Consider the following 21,569-nt stretch of genomic DNA (forward strand, 5'->3'; position numbering starts at 1 on the left):
CAAGAAAAAATATTGGAAACATAAATTGGACTATCTAACGGGAAAACTTATCAATATTATTCAATGAAACATTTTTATAAATGGAATTTATTAAGGTTTGATGCAATTTGAATGGATATTACTATCAAGATCAATGAAACTATTTTGGCAAGAAACAGTGCCTCTAAGTTATCTGGCCCCCAAAACTATCAATGTCGACTTTCGAAACTTGATTCAATTTTCCTCTGCCATATAATATCATCATAATAAAATTATTGCACTTGGCTTTACTTATTGTTCTGATTTTGTTAACTTGATAGAAAAAAATAACGCATATTAGACTTTTCGAGGCCAGAAATTACGAATGTTGAAAATGTTCAAAAATATTCAGACTCTGTTTCTGGTTAGCTTCAAGTAGCTCTTCGGTCAGTTCATTTCAGATAGTTTATCTCATTCATCTTCTCCTGATGATTGGTTATCATCTTCTCTCTCGTGTACTTGTCTCTGCAGTTGACCCATGAGTGGCACTGGGTTCCCATCAGGGCCCATTGTCATCGGTTCCATCGCTGTCCCCTGCATCCTCGACAGAGTGTTCAACAGTTTCTCAGTCTCGACCAGCTTCCGCTCTTCGCTCATTCCCTCCATTGGATCCTTCTTGGGTGGCTCATATCGCCCTAAATCAGCACCAAAAACATATCAACTGAACTTAAACAAACGTAAAAATCGCCTTTTAATTACGCGATCTAATCGAACTCAATTCGGCTCAACATGTTAATATTTGGAACTGAGATACTGCTCCATTAAAAGGTTTCAAAAGTTCACTAGCTTATAAATAATTTTAACTCAAACCTCATTTACATAAACATCTCCGCTACATTAACTGCTTCTATCAACAAATCGCAACCCCACTATGTCAAAGAACTAAGTACTTGATAGAGAATTTTTATGCTAAAGTTGACTAACACGCTAAATCTTCCTTAAAATTGAGATTCATTTGAAAAATTGCCACTCACCAGTGACGTAATTGAATCCATGCTCATACTGCTTGAACTCCTCTGTATCTGTATCCTCATCATCGGAGTAATCTGGCTGAGAAGCGGGTACACTTCTCAGTCCCAGTCCCCTGGTGAACATCATCCCTGCTGCATTTCCATACCCAGTATACTTGAGAAGTCTGTTCACGTTTTCCTTACAGAGGACGAATAGGAATTCAGACACCAGTTCACCTACTTCTCTGTTTACCCCTAGATCAAAAAGACATGGTTAAATTTTACCACTTCAAACATTGAACCAATTTTATACATGGAAGATTTAAAACAAAGCATTTCGACATTTCCGTAATATTTATTTTTCCCACGAACGTTTGCTAGAGTAAAAACGTGAGAAATTCTGTTGAAAATCTTAAAACCAACAAAATCACACGATGATTGATTCATTACAGTCCATTTTGAAAGCAGTTGGCGATAATAATATTTTCTATCTCCCACACTATAACAATATCAGCCAAACCTGTCATCAGTCTGATTAACTCCCCCTTCAACTCTCCGCCCTCTTGCGGCATCACGTGAACATCTTTCCTCGGAGGCAGAATCATGTGTCTAAGAGGCTTCCGGATACATCTGCAGCTCCTGCACACATTGCCAAGAGCCAGAAAAATGGCCATTTTCAAAGTCACATTTTCAGTGACTGAAACTGCTACTTTTATTGCACTGTAGAACGTAGAAACTACGTCACCGATTGACCGATTTTCATCCCATTTTGAAAGTTTCGCGCTACTTGAATTTTCTAAACTATCGGTCTTCTTTTCAGATACAATTCCAGTTAATTTTTCCTGGTTAATTGCTCCGGTTTCTTTTCCTGCCGAGTCATTTTCGGCTAAATCAGCTTCTTTCAAAGATTCAGTCAAGTTTGCGTCATTGTTAGTTTCGATTTGATGACTATCATCAACAAAGCACGCTTGCAAAGCATATTTCGGCATAACGCCCATTATACTGTAAATATGAGTTAGTAGATCTTCATCTGTCATGCACTTAGGATTGACCATATTAGTAGCCATGAGAATTCGATCGCAACTTTTTGACAAACTAACCAAAAAATCGTGAATATCTTCTGATTCTGTTTCGTGATCTAAGTTTGCAATCAAGTTATAAATTGCCTTGAGCACATTTCCCAGAACTGATTTTGGGGGAGTCTCCCAATTCCAAGAATCGCTGCTGTTCTCAATGTTCTCGACTAGAAAAGACACAACACATGAAAAAGAGCCCGAGATCTTCGGATGCAGCATAAAAACGTTTCGCGAATCGGACGCTATTGCCGAATATATAAACATAAGCGAAAACTCGAAATGAGTCAAGTCCATATTACATTTAGACACTTTTTCGATTGCACAGTACTTTCTTGATATAAGCGAGGCGTAATTAGATTCAAATTCGAGGCTTTTTAACATTTCGACCGCTTCTCTTGTAGCTTGGCTTTGAAACACTAAATTGCACAGACATTTTACTGCTCTTAGACTGATTGTATCTCTAGTCTGTGAGGCCCCTTCTCGCACTTTAATATCTGCAAAATGGAGCAAATAGTACAAATTAGCATCCATAATAGCCGTTTGACATCTGCGATCACGGGTAAGGACTAGCAAAACATCCAGAGCTGACTCAGTCAACCTATCGCACGCTTCTGGTCGCTTTAAAACCTTTGCTATGCTCTGTGCTAACGAAACTAAGATGTCAGTCGGCACTTTGGATAAGTTCGTTGTTGACTTAAATTCGCTGAAAAACGTATCCAGTGCTTTTGTTTTTTCTTCAGTTGACTGTTCGGAGTTTAAAGATCCGAGCACAGATGTAAAATCGGCTTCCATATTTATCTAAAACTTCAGCAAAAATTCGCATCTAATAATTTCACCATTGCAACCGTTAGTGAATTCCTTTTATGCTTATTACTTCATCTACTTTCATCATCAGCCTCATCATTTTCTAGCTCACACAAAATGACACAAAAACAAGGGTAAAAACAGCATGCAAATTATTCATTGCTGATATAAGTCAATCTATCGCAGCCCATTCAACGCTTTTTTCTGAGCTTCATTTGACATGTATAATCTATTGTTAATTGACAAGATGCACTAGGAACAAATTACAAGTCCTAATTCTCCATAACTGTGCTTCAATCTAGCTAAAATCCACTTTCGAAATTAGAACTCGTTCACTTTTTAAAGTAATGCGTAATTGTCAAAATGTCAAAAAATGGACGTTTACGAAATCCATAGCTGATTCCTATCAAAAGTACAGAGAACACGCGTTTTCAGGTAATACTACCTCTCAGTTTGATTAGCTTTTTGTCTTTCAGCAGTGGCACGGTCGTTTTTGTTTTCAAAAATGGGTCAAAAGGTCAAATACTTTTCAAAACCACTGTCGATTTCTTGTCAAAATTATAAAAAGTTGCTTATGCAGGGGATGCCCTTACGGCTTGTTTTTTTCAATTGAACCCTTAATCTTAGATTGGGAAATGTAGTTTTCTAGAAAAGCCAAAACTTCCAGAAAACAGTCAACATTTCGAAACATGTAATTTTTCTAAATTCAGTATTACTTTTATGTACACATTAGGACAATAATCGCTATGCAGAAAAGTTTCCTAGCACCTATTCTTTCGATTGAACACTTTAACTCAGATTTGGTAGGGTAGTTCTTCGTTTATCTCTCCACATGCTATGTAAAGTAATAAGGGGGTGTATTAAGCGCCTCATATCCTAAAAAGATGACAAAATGACTTGCCTCAATTTTATTTGGATTGATTTATTCTGCCAGTAACGAATGTTATGAAAACTCAATGTAACGCGCAATAATTATCCCAAATCGGCCAAACTAGCAATTTTCAAACCCCAATCACTTCACAAAAAAATGACAATAGCTAATTTTTTTACATTTGAGCTCCGGACAACAATATCTTGCAGATGGTAAACAACATTTGCGTCGAAAACGCTGACTTAAAAGTCGAAAATTGATTGAATAAAAACTCCAAGCATTAATATTCCAAACTTTCTTCAAAATCTTAACAACAATAGCCTGCAATAGTATCTTCAGCATTGAATGTAATTTAGCGCAGAAATTTATGCGCCTACTCTGAAAAAATAATTTAAAAATAAAAACGTAAGATATCGGTAGAAAAAAAACTAAATAAAATATAACAAGCGTTTGCTAAAACAGTTTGAGAGAAATACAAGACCGAATAAAAAATTTCCAAACTATCCGTACACAATTGAATTCAAATATCCGTTTAAAAACTATAACCCTGATTCCCGTACAGTTACCTTAAGCAGTAATGGTTGTTTTTCGAAAGAAAAATTTTCATTTTAATTTAAATTCGAAGCAATTTCTACATAGTGATTCAAAATTACGTCAAAATGTTATATTTACAATTTACAATTATTTGCAACAACTACAAAATAAGCATGAAATGTCGAATATACACAGTACAGTTAAGACAAACGTCACAATATACAGCCTTTGATTCAGGAAATGGCGCAAAAAAAAGAATTAAGGTGGGCGCAGGAAACTATGATTTAAAAAATTCCTCTGAGCTGATTTTAACAAAAATGCATTTGATTTTTTACTGCAATGGAAATCTTCAGAAAGCTCGGAGGATTTACATTGCTGGACCAAATTTGAAATTTTTTTTGGATATGATGTTCAAAACGCGGCTACTCGTTCCTTTTGTTAGCTGTAGCACCATGGCAGGAAAGAGAGTAAAGTAAAGGCATTTAAAATATGTTCTTAAATACGATTCACTGATATTGGCACAAAATCGAAATATACTTCGAACGCGAAAAAAAATTGTGGCATTTAAATGCAACAAAGCTACGATTGAAATTGAAACAAAAAATGACAAATGCCTCAGCGGCCTCTTTGCGCGCCGCACTCGTAGCAGAATTTGGCAGTGGTCCCCGAAAATTTTGTGCCACAGCTGCCGCAAAATTTAGGTCCTCCTCCTCCTCCCGATCCTCCTCCGGCAGCAGGTGGTGCTTGTCTAGAGGCGCCGCCACTACTGGGTACATTTGCGTATTGGCTGCGGCCATTGGTTCTAAACATTGTATGTACAAATGAGAAGGTACAATAAGTTTCCTGCTTCATGCAATAGCTATTCATAAAGCGGATTTTCAGCGGATAATCAACAAACCGCCAAATCTTGAAGCCGAAATTGCATCAGAATAACGTAAATTACATCAGAACTACGTAACAATTGCATAACAACAATGACAATCTATTGTTATGTTGCATAACAAAATTAATTTCGGCTTGTTGGAATGGTTATACTTTTTTCGGTTTGCTGGCCCTTCGGCATGTTGGTCTACCAGTGGATTTTCAGTTACAATTTTGAACACAGAGGCGACCCGATGGCAAATCATCGAAATAGAGCGAAATGTCATTTTCGGACAAAACAATGTCTCATCGGACAAAACGTCTAATTTGCGTTCGAACATTTCAACTTCGCTTTGACCTTTTCTGAACTACTAGACAAATCTATCAATTAGCCGATTTTATCAAGTATTTTACAGAACACTACGAATCATCTTCTAAGATTTACCTAAAATTACTTTTAAATCTTCGTAACTGTGTTTTCATTTTCCTGAGAACATTGATGCTGTTTTTAAATACTTCTAATGTAATGTCAACTGATTCAACAGAACAGAGGAGAGAGGAAAGACGGAGAACTATGCACAGAGCACAAAATTAGGCGATGGGGCAACTTTATGTGTACTTATGCTTGTGAGGGGCAGAGGAGAACCCGCAACACATAGGTTGTGCGGGTGAGCTCACACAGGATGAAGGTGCGCTGGGGGGAGGGGGCGGGGACTGGGAGACGGGCGGTCTCCTCTGTCTCTGTCGTATAGGAGGAGCCCTGTTATTGACTTGGGGGCTAGTAGTGTTAATGACGTCATCTTCCTCAAAAGTATCCCCCCTATCACCCCGATTGTTGCTCTGGCGTCTCCGCCTCCCCTTGCCCCCCTTCCCTTCGCCTCCCCCACTCACACTCTCATAGAACTCGTCATATCTAGTCAGTCATTTACAAGTTCACCTTAATGGCTGTAGGTAAAAACTTAAAATTAGTACCGGTATGCATGCCGACATCTATACCAGAAAAATATCTAAATTATATACTAGTGCAACATATTAACTTTTCTGCCTAAACTATCATGAAAACAACAAATAAAATAACTCCCTAAAGGCCATAACAGTTTTTTCCACACTGTCTCGTTGTCAGTCATTTACAGGTCTGTTTTTCTGCCGAAAACTGATAATCTCCAAAAACAAAAACGGTCCGCCGAAACACATTAACATTTGTAGCAACTGTAAGCTAAACCCATTACCAATGCAAATAAAATCAACTATATTCTCTGGAAAAATTCGTTTCACAAAAGAAAAACTCAGCAAAAAATAGCATCGCATGGTTACAAAATATTGAGCTCCAAATTAAAAAGCTAAGTGATGCCAAAATTATTCAAGCGTAGGTGAATTATTTTGCTGATGTTTCCTTTGACTCATAAACAGCATACAGTCACTGTATCGTACTGAAAGCGCAATAACCGGATAAAAATTCCAATCTTAACCAAATAACAGCAGCTGTCTTTTAAATTCACCATTTTGTCATTCTGATAATCTAAAAACTACTACTTATTTTCTGAAAAAGAATAACTTCTAATCTAAAAACAATCACGTTTCATCTGTTTTGATAGCTATGTTAATACTTTTCAGTCAGCCGATTTCAGAAGCTCTTCTATATCGGTCGTGTAATCGTATACAAATATAAATCGGTAGTAATTATGACATCTGAGGATTTATTCGACCAGTTGAAAATCATCGTCGTCCTGGGTTTCCTCGAGTAGCGATGGTCGCTTTTGGCTTCGCACTGCTGCAGTCAATCAAACGAAACTCTATCGATTAGATGTCTTGATTCGCAACAAGACGACTGATGACAAATGATGTTATTCGATTGACTGTGGCCAGTTCACTAGTTAGGTGTTAATTAGGTGGTAACTAAGTAAGGACGCAGGTTTTCCTTGTATGCATAAAAAGACGAACATGTAGGCAAAAAGCAAAGTATGGTTTAAAAAATTGGTACTGTTCCAAATATAATTTGAAAAAAAAAAATTATCAACTGTAAGAGCTCGACACGTTATCAGCGAATGAAAACACGAGAAAACTTCAGAGCGCAACTTACGTGTTCTGAGTTGAGCTTCCGCCCCCTCTTTGCTGTGCCATTCCTGGCCTCTCTTGGCCCCTGGATCCACTAGGTGCTGCTCTGCCGCCTCCTTGAGCCGGTCTACTACCTACAGGACTACCCGCTGAAACCAGATATAATTTGTCTACTTCCTTGTTTTTCGGAAAATTAAAACCACCAACTGAGAGTTAGAAAAAATTTAACAGACTCAAAGAAACCGCTTCATAAAACCAATATACATCACATCAAAGCTCTTTCAATTTCGAGGATACTTTGTGATTGTCACTTTTTCAATATAGCCCATAGACAGTTGAAATAGGGTCAAAGAACTCAAGGAAACCCAAACAGATGATGGACTTTTTATCACGTAAATATGTCAATGTCACGCAATAACTCTTAGCATTAAAAAATCTTCTACAAGATATTTCTCGTTGACCAAAGCGAAGGTAGATTCTTCACTTGATCGTTTTTCATAAAATTAGCCCAATTAGAGAAAACAATCGTCGTATTACATTACGCTGCGCATGTGTTACTACACTCAATCGATATTTTAACTTAAATTCATGCGGCATGAGTTCTTCACTTACAAAATGAATTTGAAATCCAACAATAAAAGAGCTTCTTTAATAGAAAAATGAGCAAGGGCAACTTTGACGAATTTTTGCTGTAAAACACGCTACAAAAACAGCAAACTTTTCTGGATCTGGTATGTACTCAGATTGGTACCATTCTCTTGTGCAAAACCATGTTCATATTTATAGGTTTTCATGTCTTTCCACTTCACAATGAAACAACCTCACAAGACGGATTAACAGTTAGAAACTTCCACACTCCACAGCTTATAAAATCAGTTTCAAACAGATATGGTTAGTATAAAATTTCAGTAATTTAACTTTTTAAACCTTTTGTGCTGCCTCCGCGCAAGCTTGCTGATGCGCTTGGTGAAGGTTTCATGGAGCTGCTAAGTGCTCCTATGTCCCTAGATGTAGCTAAAAATCAAATCATCCATTCTAAACATTCAGTTTTATAATTCCATCGAAAGGCTGCGTGACAATCATTCCCATACTGATATAGGACCTCTCTACCGTTGAAAGATAGCATTCAACGGTTAAACTTTTACCAATTTTGGCAGAGTTTAAGAGATCCCTGAATTATTATCTAAGCAAAAGTAAAGTACATGAGAGAAGAGAGACAGTGTCAAAGATCTTGACCAACGGGTAATTGGAGTTTGACTTTGTGATGCTGGGTTGTATGATGTCTTAGGGCCCGAATGACGCTTAGAGCCATAAGCTGTAAAATACACAGCCTCAATTGAAGAGTGGACAAATATCACACACAATTCACCATTTCACCACAAACACGTGAAAATTGATTCCAATTGAGGTAAAAAAAACAATTTTTCCAATATGCGTGGGTATAATGTCTCACCTCCTGATGAACCCGGTGGTGGGTTCCGACTGGCAGTCATCGCAGCTCCTCGTGACGGACCACCGCGTGCTGCCATTCCACCTCGAGTCTAAAACAGTAAAACAAATAGCATAATGAAGCTGTTGACAATTACCCGCAAATAAGTCTTCACTTTTCATCAGACGACTATATTTAGTTGCAAAAACTTCTATAAAAACTCATTTTTATGGACTTCCGGCAATGAATTTTAGCGCTTATGATGCAAAATCTATCCCAAGACAAGAGGGAAGACAAAATTGGACCAAAATCCCGTGCGTTGCTATCTCTGAGTCTTGTTCCAGATAAAGTAATGTGCTATATTGTGACTATTTTCAAATTATGAATCGAAAAAAAAAGAATTTCTAGCTTTTTACAACTACTGAGGCATTGATTTTAACCTTATTTCCAATGTCTTTCTGGGCACGTTTTGTTTGTTCACCACAAATCTGCTCATGCTTCTCAACTCTCTCCCTGTTGAAAGTCCTTGCACAGTATCTACAAGCCTCCATTCCAGGATTCATGGTGGGAGGAGGGGCGGAGCCTCCACTGGACTTCATGGGAGGGGCACCTCTAGCTGCTCGCATTCCGTCCACCAACTGCTCATGTTTGTACTTCCAATTATTCCTTGTGGCTTCGTGAGCCTTCTGATATCTAGCTGGTTCTTTCTAAACAGACATATTTTACTCAATTTCTTTCACAGTACACAAAAAACTTACCGCAGAGGCGGTTGTCGACAAGATTTAGGAAAAAATAAAAGAAGCAGCTGATAAATATGTTGTACCGTCCGTGGCAAAATCTGTAAAGACTTCATTAAAATAAGATACAAATCACTCAGGCTTCTTGTTGCCCCATCAAATGAGACAACAGATGACGCCAATTACCAGCTGAACTATTCATTAGTCAACATAGAATAGTTAAAAATGGCAAACATAAAACGCCAAAAATGGAAAAAATGAGAGAGCCACACGCCTAAATCTCGCGCAGAACTTGCCGCCACATTACTTTGTAGACGAGAAAGTCAAGTCAAACTTGCAAACAAAATCTGGAAATAAATTAAAACTAAAACTAGCTTCACGCACTTTAGGAACAAAAAAAAATAGAAACCATGCGCCCGAAAGAAAATGGAAAACTTTCAAAAAAAATTTCTGGAAGAAAAATGCAAAACAGTTTTATTTCTAAGAGAAAAATTTGGCGCCTACTAAAACCAGAAAATCATGAAATATAATTAGCCTCATGAAAACGGAAAAAAAAGTATCCAAAAACTTACCAAAAATTTCCAGAATTAATTACCCGGCAAGTAAGCCGACAAAATTTGGGTCGAAATCAACAAAGCCGACACAAAATCAACTTACATCTAAAAATCTTGTTCAGCTGTAAAACAATTATCACTTTAGTCGTTAAAGCCAGCATTTAAATTACAGCTAACAGACGTGCATCTTGAATAGAAATAGAGAATAGATTTCTTTATTCAGTCATCCTGTGGACAAAGTTGATTACGGGAAAAAGTCTAGTATCCGATTGTAATAACCTTGCTTATCGCAAGGGTAGAAACAGGACAATTGAGCATGAACCTGAAAACGTTTAATCTAACTTGAATCGTTAAAATCTTAAATTTGAACTGAAAGTTTTTGATAGAAACGAAAAATTTTTCATTAATAGATCCATTGGTTCGTATAAGATAATTTTCATGTTTAATAGTACCCATTTCGGGGCCAAACTGTGCATTGGATGGGCGCACAGTTTGATGTCTGCACGTTCCGAAGTATAAGAGTACTGTAAGCTTCGCGCCACTTGCGATACAGAAAAAAAAACGAAAGAACAACAACACCCGAAAACTTCATCTGTTTGTCTAAAAATATTACTCATTTTGACGAAAACCTATAGCTGAACACAACAGGTAACATTGAACTAGCATAAAAAAAATTCCGAGTGGTGAGTATGCAGACAAAACCGGGATAAAGGGTCATACAACATCCAAACGTGGGATTTTTTGTAAGCAGAAAAACCGATGTGCCATTTATTTGAAGTCCACACAAATTAAGACAAAAAAGGTGACAAAAAAAAGCTGGCAAAAAAACTGTCGTCTATTTCATTTTCTTCGCTATCGGTATAAAAACAAAATACTCTTGTTACATTAACCCATATTACATTGAACTGCAAATGAAAAACACACTTAACAGAACGAGAAGAAAATATTAGGTGTACTAAAAACAAATAGCGAAAACAAACTGCAGCTTAAAGTTCAGATACACTCTGATTAAAAGTCATCATCGAGCATCAATTTTGGGGTTGACCAATCTGACAACCCAATCAAAATCGAAAACCTTTGGTCATGTAAAACTTCCGTTTCTTGAAATTGAAAAAGCAGCTGACAGGGCTCCGGAGGGAGGAAAAAAATCTGGAAAAGCAACGTATCGAAGATATTTACATCGAATTTCCGTGGAAGAGTCCATGGAAATAAATCAATAATTTCGAATTTAAAACAAACTGGAGAAGCTTAGAAGGCACCAGGTATAATTACCAGTCATCCGAAACCAATAAGCGAATCCAGATTGAAAAACTATAGCTCGATGAGACCAGTTTTGTTCGGAAATCAAATTTGAGAAGCATAAGTTAGAATGGGAAGAATATAATTCTTATACACTAACTTAAACGGATCTGGAGACATTTTAGACACATTTTTTTCAAGCAAGAAGGCAACTTTGCAACACAAAGAAAACTTGTCGGCAATATAAATTGACCAACTTAGGTCTGAACAAAAATTAATTACACCAAGGACTTTATAACTTTGAACGCAATCGACCAAACAATTACCGATATGGAGGGTTGTGATAGATGAGTAGTTGAAGAACGAAAACTTTTCAAGATATATATCCAGCGAGTATTTATAACACCACTGCTGTACAGTCAACATGAAAAATTGTAAACAATTGAGATCGACTCTGCAGCTTATAAGATGATCTGCAAATAGAAGAACGCAATGTCCCAGGATGCTGCCTTACCGTAAGCCATCTATCACTGCGGCAATTTCGGATAATACGCCGTTTATTAGAACTCGTTGAAAGCGACTGGGTCAAAAAAATTATATTATATCCAAAAATCAAGATCAAAGCCAAATGGCGCTAGTTTAACTAAGAGCCTTTAATGCCGTGCTGAACCAAAAGCTTTCTTGAAGTCAGCATAAAACACATGAGTTCAACTATTAATTTTATGTCCTTCAAAAAATTTATCACAGATGCACATCAGCTGAGTTACCGTTGACCGCCTGGACAAAAACCAAATTGTGAACTTGAAACTGTTTGATTACCAAATAAATATGATCGAACAAAAAGGTTTCCAGTCCCAGCTATAACTTCGGTAAAAAAATGATTGGACGATAATAAGTAACTTCGCTATGATTTTCTTTGAGGAGAGGCGTAACATACACAGTTTTCCAATCGTAAGGCCAGAGTTAGCGCTTCAAAATATCAGTGTAAAGAGGAATAGCCAACGGACAAATTTGAGTTGAACAAAACTTGAGACACGCGGGAGGTACATTGTCATTCACGACAAACAGATGAAAAATCATTCGCAGAGGGTAAGAATTTGTGTTTATCAAACGAGATGGTGATTGTTTTCAAAGAAGATAAGACGAAGCATAAAGCAGCGTCACATCTCGAGATTTAGACTGTTTGAAAAATGAAGCAAAGAAGGGATTGAATAGATTCGATTTGTCTGAAACAGCACGAGCTTAGTATGATCTCCAATACAAAGTGCGAGGATATGATGACATGTTGGAATAACTGCGTACAAACTTTGGAAAAATGTTTACATCCAAAATTGCAAACGAGTTGGGGAAAACAAATTTCTGTCATCTAGGTCGAGACTCAGAAAAATAATATAACACAATGATTATTTTCAAAATGAAGTATGTTCATCAGGTTTACAGACAAAGAACTGTAGTAGAAAGGAAGCTTTTGCCTCATCTTCCGTTTAAGCTTAGCAGATGAACTTACTGCAGCTGCTTTATGAGGTAGAAAAATCGTGCTGTCAGATTCAACTAACTCAGGGTAACATAAAGCATTATAGCGTATTTCTAGAAAACCAGTAAGAAGGGTAATGTCAAAAAACATTCTAGAGTAAATGAACGGAATTGCTTCAGGGTATGTTTGCATTGAACCCATTAGCACGGTGATCGGTACAGCACAGTGATCGGAAACACATGGCTCGCATTCTAGACAACCACTCTAGGCCTCCTAAAGCCGAAACTCTTGATAAACAAACAAAGGTATCGTTCGATGCAAACAGGCTAAAAAGCACTAGAAGCAACATAAAAATCAGCTGACAAAAAAACGGATTGAAAATTTTACCAAGAAAATTACGACAAAAACACATGAGTTCATTTACCTCAGCTTAAAAGTACATAATAAGAACAGCAGGCACCTCTAGTATTATTGAGGAAAATATCCGAACAAAGCTTTATTTTAAAGAAAAACACTAGAAAACAAGTACGCTGCATTTTGTTAACTTACCATTTCAAACTGTCTAATCATTTACCATTCTGTGAAAAAGGCTATTTACGGAAAAGAAAGTCTTTTAACAGGTTCCAATACGCTTGCTTTTCGCAAGGATATTACTTCCTCATTATGATCCCTAAATCAACTTATTTCAGTTTGTAATCATTCTTTCAGTATTTGAGATTGGAATCGTGTTCATTCTTTGATTTTTTTCCTACAGTATTCAAAATTTTATGTGGTGACTTCAAACTGTTCGCGATTATTGAGATTGACCTGAAGTAAATACAGCGAGGAGAATGAATAGTTTAGCAAAAAAAAACACAAAAAAAGTTATCAAACTCAATCAATAAACGAAAAAAAAATTTCAACAAACCGATTGGAAAACATACAACCAAGTTGAAAAGTGCGGAGGGGAAGCCCAGTTGTATTTCCATAATTTTAGGTCATAAGCCGATAAAAAGGGCCAAAAAAATTTGCGCCGAGGAATATTTTCTAGCGAAACAAAAAAACAAAGGAGGAAATACGAAGTCAAGGCAATTTAAATTACACAATGTAGGAGTACATCAAATACTTAAGGTAACATCAACATTAAAGAAAAATGCACGCAGCAAAAAATGATTCCAAGATGTGACAACTAAGCCAAAAACAGATAAGCAGACAGATAGTTGGCCTACAGTTTTATTTGAAACAGTATATTTCCGGTTTGAAAAAAGAAGTCTTGGTCAGATTCAAACCCAGAACTTTTGCCTTTCTAGTGATTTTCGTTTCCTCCAGGTTATGTTGGCCAGGAACGCAAAAAAGTTCGAATTCATTATGAACCAATATACAAGTGATTCTGTTAAACAAGTTGTTAACCCAAAAAGTCTATATTCCGGTTTGATTACACTTAGTAATCGCAAGCGTAAAGACTAATCATTATCAAAAAAACAACTGGATACAAAATAAACACCAAGTAAAAAATCCGATATCTATTACGCTGAAAAACAGCCGAAATATTTTTCAGTAAGAAATCATTTGCAAAACTCAAGCATCTACCACCTACAAAGCAAGAATTAGCCCTATATGAGCAAAACACCTACGAGGCATATTTAAAAAAACTACCACTTCGAACTTGCTTCGAAATGTACCATTTACCAATGTACCATGTAAATAATTGAAAAGAAAAAACTAATCCTAGAGAAGTTTTGCCGCAAGCAAATGAACTGAAAAAGGAACATAAAAACAAACACAACCTCGCCGATAAAAATCATCTTCATTGGCTGAACTCCTATCATTTCATACACGCATCGTGTACATTACATGCTTCAAAAAACAGTGGCAAAGCTACGCTTCGCAAACAGTAGCAAGAACACGACAAAAAACAGCTCTATAAGAAGCAATAAAAAACTCAGATTCAATCTGCGACCTAGAGATGTAGGGTCTCACGCACTAACCATTCAGCCACGGTCGCTTAAAAACTCTCAACACTAGCCATAAATAAAGCAGAGAACAGATGCTGTGAAATTTTCAATGCTATAGATCGTGATTATAGCAAAAATGCCAACAAATAAGTGAACACTTTTATTTGCAAATAAGATGGGAACAAAGGTTTTTACTAATACACTAACGCTCGCAAGCTGGCTAGTGTAAGCATGAAGTTGCTGTTGAAGTATCCCAGAACACGTTTTACATTTTCAAACACAGACGCGAAGCTAAGCTCCGCGCCCTTACGATACAACACAAACGAAAAAAACATGTCAAAATAAAAAGAAAAATATTGGAAAACCTAGCCAACTGACTGTTGGAAAAGAGTAATGAACGCAAGGAAACTGAAAAAAAAAACTGACTGGTTTTTTCAAAAACCTTCAGCGTTTGAATTTCGAAGAAAACAGATGGCCCTTAAGCTCTTTAAATTTGTAGAACAATTTATCATGGACACTTTTTGTTCAAATTAACCCAATTTGAGAAAACAGGATCAAAAGGTACAACTTTTAATTCACTGGAAAACCTGATAATTAATTTCCATTTTTGAAATTAGAAGTCGATTACGTTTTCGGTGAATTTTACACTTTTGCTGTTTGATAGTGGAGTTTACCTTCCTTTTAACAATGAAAATGCAATAAACTTGAAAAAAATCCACAAGTCAAGCCGCAAAAAAAAATCAAAATTGAGCGAGAACAAATTTCAAAACTTTTCCTGAAAAAACCAAAAAAAAAAATCAGCAAGACTGATATATATATCATAAAAATCCTTTTCAATACTTGCTATCAACGTTTAAAAGATATTGACTTATACACTAGCGTCAATTTATAGTTCCGGCTATTTGAAAAACGTGGGGGAATATAGTAATCGGATTTATTTTAGCTTCTTCGTTTTTTTTGTTTTCCAAGCAACCAACGGAACGGGTCGTGTGATATATCATGTTAAAACCCTTTCAGTCGTGATTCGATAAATCGGTCATCGGAATGGGTCAAAAGATGTATCATATTAGAACCCTTTCAGTCGTGATTCGAACGACATTAAATGTCCGAGTGTCGAGAAAACTGGTTTTGAGTTTCAGTTGAATTTTCAAATTTTTTGAATATATATTTTTTCAATTTTCGTTTTTCTGATCATTTTCTACAAATTTCTTTGTCTATTTTGCATATATTACGATGACTGACGAATATGCCTAAATTATTGTTTTTCGTCATAACCTTTTACCACACCACGCAAAACAACTACACTCATTTGAAAATAAAGTAGTTTTTATGCAGTTTTTAAAGACTGTGGTCGGAACATTCTGTGCTACTTGCTCAGTAACCGACTATCCTTGTTGCAATTTGCTAACGCCCGGCAAAAAAATTGTGAGTCTTATATATAATTTGCTTCCGCAAAGGAAATGATTCAGGCTCGTAGACATAGGTTGAATTTAAAAATAACAAAGTTGGGTGTGTATATATTTGTTTCGGTAATTTGCGTATTCAGGTAAGCTTCAGTAGCCCATTTTTCAATCCATTGGGTTAAAAAACTGAATCCGGCTTATTTGATGAAGTAAGATACATAACGATTTAAATTATTACTTTGGGTGCTTGTCCTGGTTTCAACACAGCAGATATGGGGACGTCTGAACCTGCTGCTCTTTGTTTGCCGGAGTCGAACACCTTCCTTTTCTTTTTAGCGTTCTTGGCGCAGATTGGCGCGTGCTTAGATAGAACATCTGGATTAAACGTTCTTCCGCAATTCTTACAAGGAACTAAACTCACATTCACTAAAACAGTTGCAAACTATTGACGAAAAGGAACTATCACCACAATTTCCCGAGAAAAACAGTCAGATAAGTGATTTATTATATTTTGGAAACTCAAGAAATAAGAAGGGGCTTACCGGTGTTATTGGCTTCCATTTCTCGGTGCTGAAATTTTCTCAAGATTATACAATGACAAACATAAAAGTCTGAAAAAAAAGTGGTGATTATTGACGTTAAAATCTGCGTTCAAATTAACACACATTTTGAACCGTTTTGAATGAAAAAAGTTAATTAGGCTTCCGATAATACTATTTTAGGGTTTGCATCATAATAAGTTAGTACGCTAGTTAAAATCAACTAGCGTTTCACGCACCTCCGGTGCTTCGACCTTTTGACAAACCAAAAAAACGGCATATCTCGGAAACTGAGAAGATTTGAGCAGTCAAACTTGGAGGAAAGAATTGCAAACTCTGAGAGAAACCTGAGATCACGCCATTATAGGGTTGGGAATTTTTTTAATTCAAAATTTTCGGAAAATTATGAAAAAAACGTCAAATCTCGGAAACTAAAAACATTTAAGCAGTCGTGTTGGGAGGCAAGGTTTACTACGAATGAAAGTACCTTGACAGCGCCTCACATTACGCTGTTGAGATTTTCAAGTTTTGTGAAGTTTTCATATCTGATTTCTTTGAAAATTTTCAAAAAATCATAAAAAACGTCATATCTCAGAACCTAAAAGGAGTTGAGCAGAAAAATCTGAAGGCAAGATTAGCTACTCCTGATAGCACCCCACCATAGGGTTGCTAATATCAAAATTTTTGAAGTTTTAAAAATCTAAATTATTTGAAAATTTTTCAAAACCAAAAAAAAACATATCATCTCGGAAGCCAAAAGGATTTGAGCAGAGTCATATTTGGAGATAAGAATTGCAACTACTATAAGTACACTGACAGCGCCCCAATATAGGGTTGCTAATATCAAACTTTGTGATGTTTTGTAACATTCGCCCGGAAGATACATATCGACGGATAACAAAACTAAGTCTTAAGACGACTGGCTAGCGTCTAAACAGAGCTTTGCATGTTTTTCACCGTCTCTACCAAGCCAGTACTTTTCGGTGGTCTTTCTTACATCGGGTCGACAAAAACGTTACTGCTCTCCGGCTTCGACCAGAACGCTCAAATTAACTGAATTACATGCAAAAATAGTGAGCTCATGGCTGGGTCTCAGTATCCCCAGACCACGAGGTCACTCCTAAAAGCAGGGCTACTACTTATTATATTACTATTGTTTTTCTTCAGTAGATAAAAATCATCATCTCCATCGAAGATGGATCAACCCTTTCCCCCAACTCCTAGCACCTCATCCTTGTCAAAACTAATCAAAATATCAGTTAAATTCAAGTCAGGACATGACAGGATGCTAAAAGTTTATGTGAGTTAATAAAAGTTTCCGTCCCGAGACCCTTCCGGATTCTTGAATCCGCTGAATCAAGCTCCCTACTCTTGATTTCTTGCTAATCCGGAAGGCTGGTTCTCACCCTTCACCGTTGTTGGCAACGGCCTTGCAACTATTGTAGCAGCACAATAGTTGCAACTCAGAACGTTCTCTGCTATTCTGTAGTTCGTTGTTGTTTTTCTTTAATCTCGATTTTCGTTCTGTTCGCAATCACAGATAAAATTGTTCTGTTTTTCACTCGCTTTTTTGTTAAAATGGCCGTTTCAGCATTTCTCAGAAATGTGACGTCATCATTCGAATTTTTGAAAATTTAAAATACTAGAATATTCTAGCCCTCACCGTTTGGCTAAACGTTCCAATAACGTCGCTAATCCTTCGAAATCATCAACTCGGAAGGCTTACTGCTCAAAATTCGAATCCTGCATAAATTGCATTTTGGCCATTCTGGTCGAATGTCACATACTCCCCGGACAGTCCGGTCAATGTCCTCATTGAATCGCGCAATGTTCTAAATGGTTACAGTGTCATCGAACAGAATTTACAAAATGCACGAAATTACTTTTACCTACGTCACATCGACTCACTGCAGAATATAAATGGCATCATACTACATCACTATAGCCTTCAAATTCTTTCATTAATCTGCACATTGAGGATATGACTTAAGATAAAACATATTTTCTGACTTCCAGTGTCAATGTCCCGATTGAAACTTTTTCTCCTAGATTTAAAAGGTGTTGGCTTGCAGGACAGTCCTGCCAACCAACAAGCTAAAATTATCCTACTATGCTCCTTCCCTTCGGAAATCTTGCTTGTTTATTGTCCTGAATATTAAAACCAAGAGACCTTGTGGTTAGAAAGAACAATGCAACAACCTCCCTCCTCAAGAAGTCACTCAAGTTTTTCATGTCACCACAAAGTGATCAGTCTTCCTAAGTGATTAAAAACAATCATGCAGGCTGGAATATTTAATTATACTCTTCCCTCAAGCCTTTCTAAATAAATAATAAGTGAGTGTCTCTAAAGCCACTTCAACTAAAACCAAAATGCAAATTTATAAATGCAACAATTTCCAAACTCAACTAAATGTTTCAGTTTTCAATTACAACTTGGTTGCTTGGTTTCTCACTTGAGTTTTTCACACACATAAAACAATTCTGAGTTTTAACTTTTCTTCATCATCCCTTTGTTCTCTTCTTTTTTCGTCGTTTAGAAGTTCTAAAACTTCTAAACTCTTCTAATTTTCTTTCTTGCTGCCTCTTGTTTTCTCGACCATTCGTCAATTCTCCATTTCCTCCTCCTGTGACACTGACTCCGCACTCTCGGTTTCCGTGTCTTGTAGCACGTCATTGACTATCCTGACGCTGTTGGAAGCCGTCCTCCAACACTTCTGCTCTTCCACCCTCTGTTTACAGCAAGGTAGGGGATCCACGTTTGATTCTCTGTTTCTACAGAAGCTGTTGTGGAGACACAACGTCACGTTTCTCTCCAAATCTTCTTTCAGCATCTCTGCCTTCTCATTTCCACTACGCTCGCTCGTCCTGGAAATTCTTTTCACAGCGGTAGTCACTGCATTCCGATGGGTCACGAAAGCTCGCTTGAAAGCTCCTGCCCCAATGTCCAGCTGATATTCACTGTACACTCTGCCATGTTTCGACATATGCTTTTTCGCATACTCGTACAACCATGCAGTCATGTTAGCTCTGAACCATGGCATCAATCGTTTTCTTGCCCATATCTTCTTCACTTCCATCGGAATGTTTAGAACTTTGCACATTGTCTCAAAAAGATCTAAATCGTTTAGACAATCTAATTTCTGCAATTGTTCTCTCGTCGGTGCCTCCTGTCTATTATTTTCTCTCACATGAGCTTCCAGCCATCGTATCGCCATCATAACTCCCACTATCACTATTGTTATGGGCTGTGATGAATCTGGTAAACCCATGGAGGGCAGCTCTCCAGAGTCCCAGATCAACACCAAATTACTACGCTTGGGATACCACCAGGTCTGCAGCAAGCAGTGGCAAGGAAACTCGTCATGTGTCAACATGATGCTCCTCCAATTGCGTTTTCCTGAAGCTTCCAGCAATGGTTCCACTTCCATCATCACTCGGTGGATTTCATCATTCTCATCTACTGCATTGTAATCTGTGACAGTTGATCCTCTCTGTTTCTGTTTTTCAAAGTCACTGAAGTTCCCGCTCACATATCCCATGAACTTCTTTCCTAGTATTGACTCCAACTCCTCTTTGGGTCTCTCTGGAACTGCTGAAAACATCTTACATAGTAACTCGTAAGACTTTTCAGACATTCTCGCCAATCTCACGCACTTTGGCACTGAGAAAGCTTGATCCACGATCGTTCTTGTACTCCTCACGTCCACAGCCACGAAATGTACAGGGTATCTGCTCTTGCACATTGGAGCCAACGTTGAACCCACCAAATATCGTGCTCCTGATGGTCTACAATAAGTTTCGCTGTGTCTGATGTTCATCTCTGTTTCGATTGCTTCCCTCCATTTTCCTATATACTTCTGCTCAGTCTGCAGAACTCCTGGGAATACTTCTACGCTGATGGCTGTGACCATCTCATGTTTATGCTCTAGATTCAATAGTGACTCTAAAGAACCAAACATGCTGTAGAATCCTAGTGCTGTCACTAGATTCACATCGGTTCCTCCATGGCAATCTGCTATCAGTTCCGTTTCCGTTCTTGCTTTCATCACCACATTTCCAAACAATACTGTCAACTGCTTGTGTTGTTTCTCCAGGGTTTTCACACAGTCTAGACTTCCACAAACGTGACCCTCTAGTCCACAGACTTCCGCCAGACAGCTACCAGGTTTGACCCAGTCTTCTGGTCCCCAGCCAGGCAACTCCACTTTATCTTCTCCGTTGCTCTTAGAGGCTGTTATCATCACATTATATATGATGTTGAGGTCACGCAGGTTACAGTCCGCATTCAGTTCCCTCTGTATGTCTTGTGTCGCCCGTAATATTGAGTCAGCGTTGGGACTAGGACACCATGATGGCTTCATCAATTCCCACACTGCCATCAAGCTCGTTCTCAGTAATTCATCTGAGAATCCCAACCCAAATTCCACTCTCTTGTCGGATTTTGGTACTGAAGGTGCAGTCACCTCTTCTTCCAAGACCAATCCCAATTTGGCCTGTGGATTGTTAACGCTCTTAGTCGTTACAATTCTGGACGTCCAGAACCTTAGTAACACCGCCTGCTCATAATCAAAGAAGCAATCACGTATGTCTTCACTCAGGAAAGGATTGTACGCTATCCCTATGATCCCGGATACATAGCTATATGACTTCTTCTTGATCGGTCCACAGTATTCACTGGATTTCGGCAATGCTCCCATAGATTCTTTAGTGAGCCTCAACTCCTTGTTTGAGAATCTCCTGATCTCGTCTATCTTTTTCATGGGTTCCAATTCTTCAGGTTCTTTCATGTTCACCCTCATCGGTTTACTTTGCTGCATATCCAGCATTGCTAGTAAGAACATGGCTTTCGTTCGCTCATCGCCTTCCTTCAACATTTTAACACAAGTGTTTAATGCAGGTACTGAGATCTGCTCTATCAGGAATCGAATGAAACAGAGAGCGTCTCTCCGCTTTGCACACGCTACTGCTGCTCCCTCCTGGACTATCAGATCCCTCAGATTCGTCATAAGGAAAACTTTTTCCTCCTTTGATCTCTTCCTTTCTTCTGAATCATATTCTTCGCGAGTCAGTCCCATCATGCACCAGGCGAGC

At 37.7% G+C, this 21,569-nt stretch overlaps 2 protein-coding genes across 5 annotated transcripts in view; both read right to left on the reverse strand.

Moving 5' to 3' along the window:
* Nucleotides 1-5: 5 nt before the first annotated feature.
* LOC134842328 (synembryn-A-like) lies at nt 6-2,844 on the reverse strand. Its single transcript, XM_063858612.1, has 3 exons — nt 1,489-2,844; nt 993-1,223; nt 6-653 (listed from the first exon to the last, which is right to left on the reverse strand). Exons 1-3 carry the CDS (start codon nt 2,834-2,836, stop codon nt 430-432), a joined length of 1,803 nt encoding a protein of 600 aa, XP_063714682.1. The 5' UTR covers nt 2,837-2,844; the 3' UTR covers nt 6-429.
* Nucleotides 2,845-4,319: 1,475 nt separating this feature from the next.
* LOC134842842 (zinc finger C2HC domain-containing protein 1A-like) overlaps nt 4,320-21,569 on the reverse strand; it is a 216,803-nt gene continuing 199,553 nt past the window's right edge. The window contains exons 2-9 of one of the 4 annotated variants that reach the window (XR_010162560.1): nt 16,482-16,552; nt 16,178-16,365; nt 9,039-9,305; nt 8,623-8,710; nt 8,097-8,183; nt 7,195-7,318; nt 6,722-6,885; nt 4,955-5,055 (exon numbers count right to left, since the gene is read on the reverse strand). Coding sequence is in view for 3 of the 4 variants with exons in the window: in XM_063859340.1 (XP_063715410.1) it covers nt 4,869-5,055; nt 7,195-7,318; nt 8,097-8,183; nt 8,623-8,710; nt 9,039-9,305; nt 16,178-16,365; nt 16,482-16,500 (960 nt within the window). In the remaining variant the exon portion in view is untranslated. Of the gene's footprint in view, nt 5,056-6,721; nt 6,886-7,194; nt 7,319-8,096; nt 8,184-8,622; nt 8,711-9,038; nt 9,306-16,177; nt 16,366-16,481; nt 16,553-21,569 lie in introns of all 4 variants that reach the window. The other 3 variants (XM_063859341.1, XM_063859340.1, XM_063859342.1) reach the window with 3 other exon arrangements.

The sequence above is a fragment of the Symsagittifera roscoffensis genome, chromosome 3 (genome assembly GCF_963678635.1).
Source record: "Symsagittifera roscoffensis chromosome 3, txSymRosc1.1, whole genome shotgun sequence".
In the NCBI taxonomy this organism is placed as follows: domain Eukaryota; kingdom Metazoa; phylum Xenacoelomorpha; order Acoela; family Convolutidae; genus Symsagittifera; species Symsagittifera roscoffensis.

Bases quoted from the DNA above. Each gene is read 5' to 3' on its own strand.
- LOC134842328 (XM_063858612.1), bottom strand. From the start codon at position 2,836: ATGGAAGCCGATTTTACATCTGTGCTCGGATCTTTAAACTCCGAACAG. The intron at 1,224-1,488 runs GTTTGGCTGATA...TTTTTGATCTAG, and splicing joins GTTAATCAGACTGATGACAG to GGGTAAACAGAGAAGTAGGT. The intron at 654-992 runs GTGAGTGGCAAT...GTGCTGATTTAG, and splicing joins TGGATTCAATTACGTCACTG to GGCGATATGAGCCACCCAAG.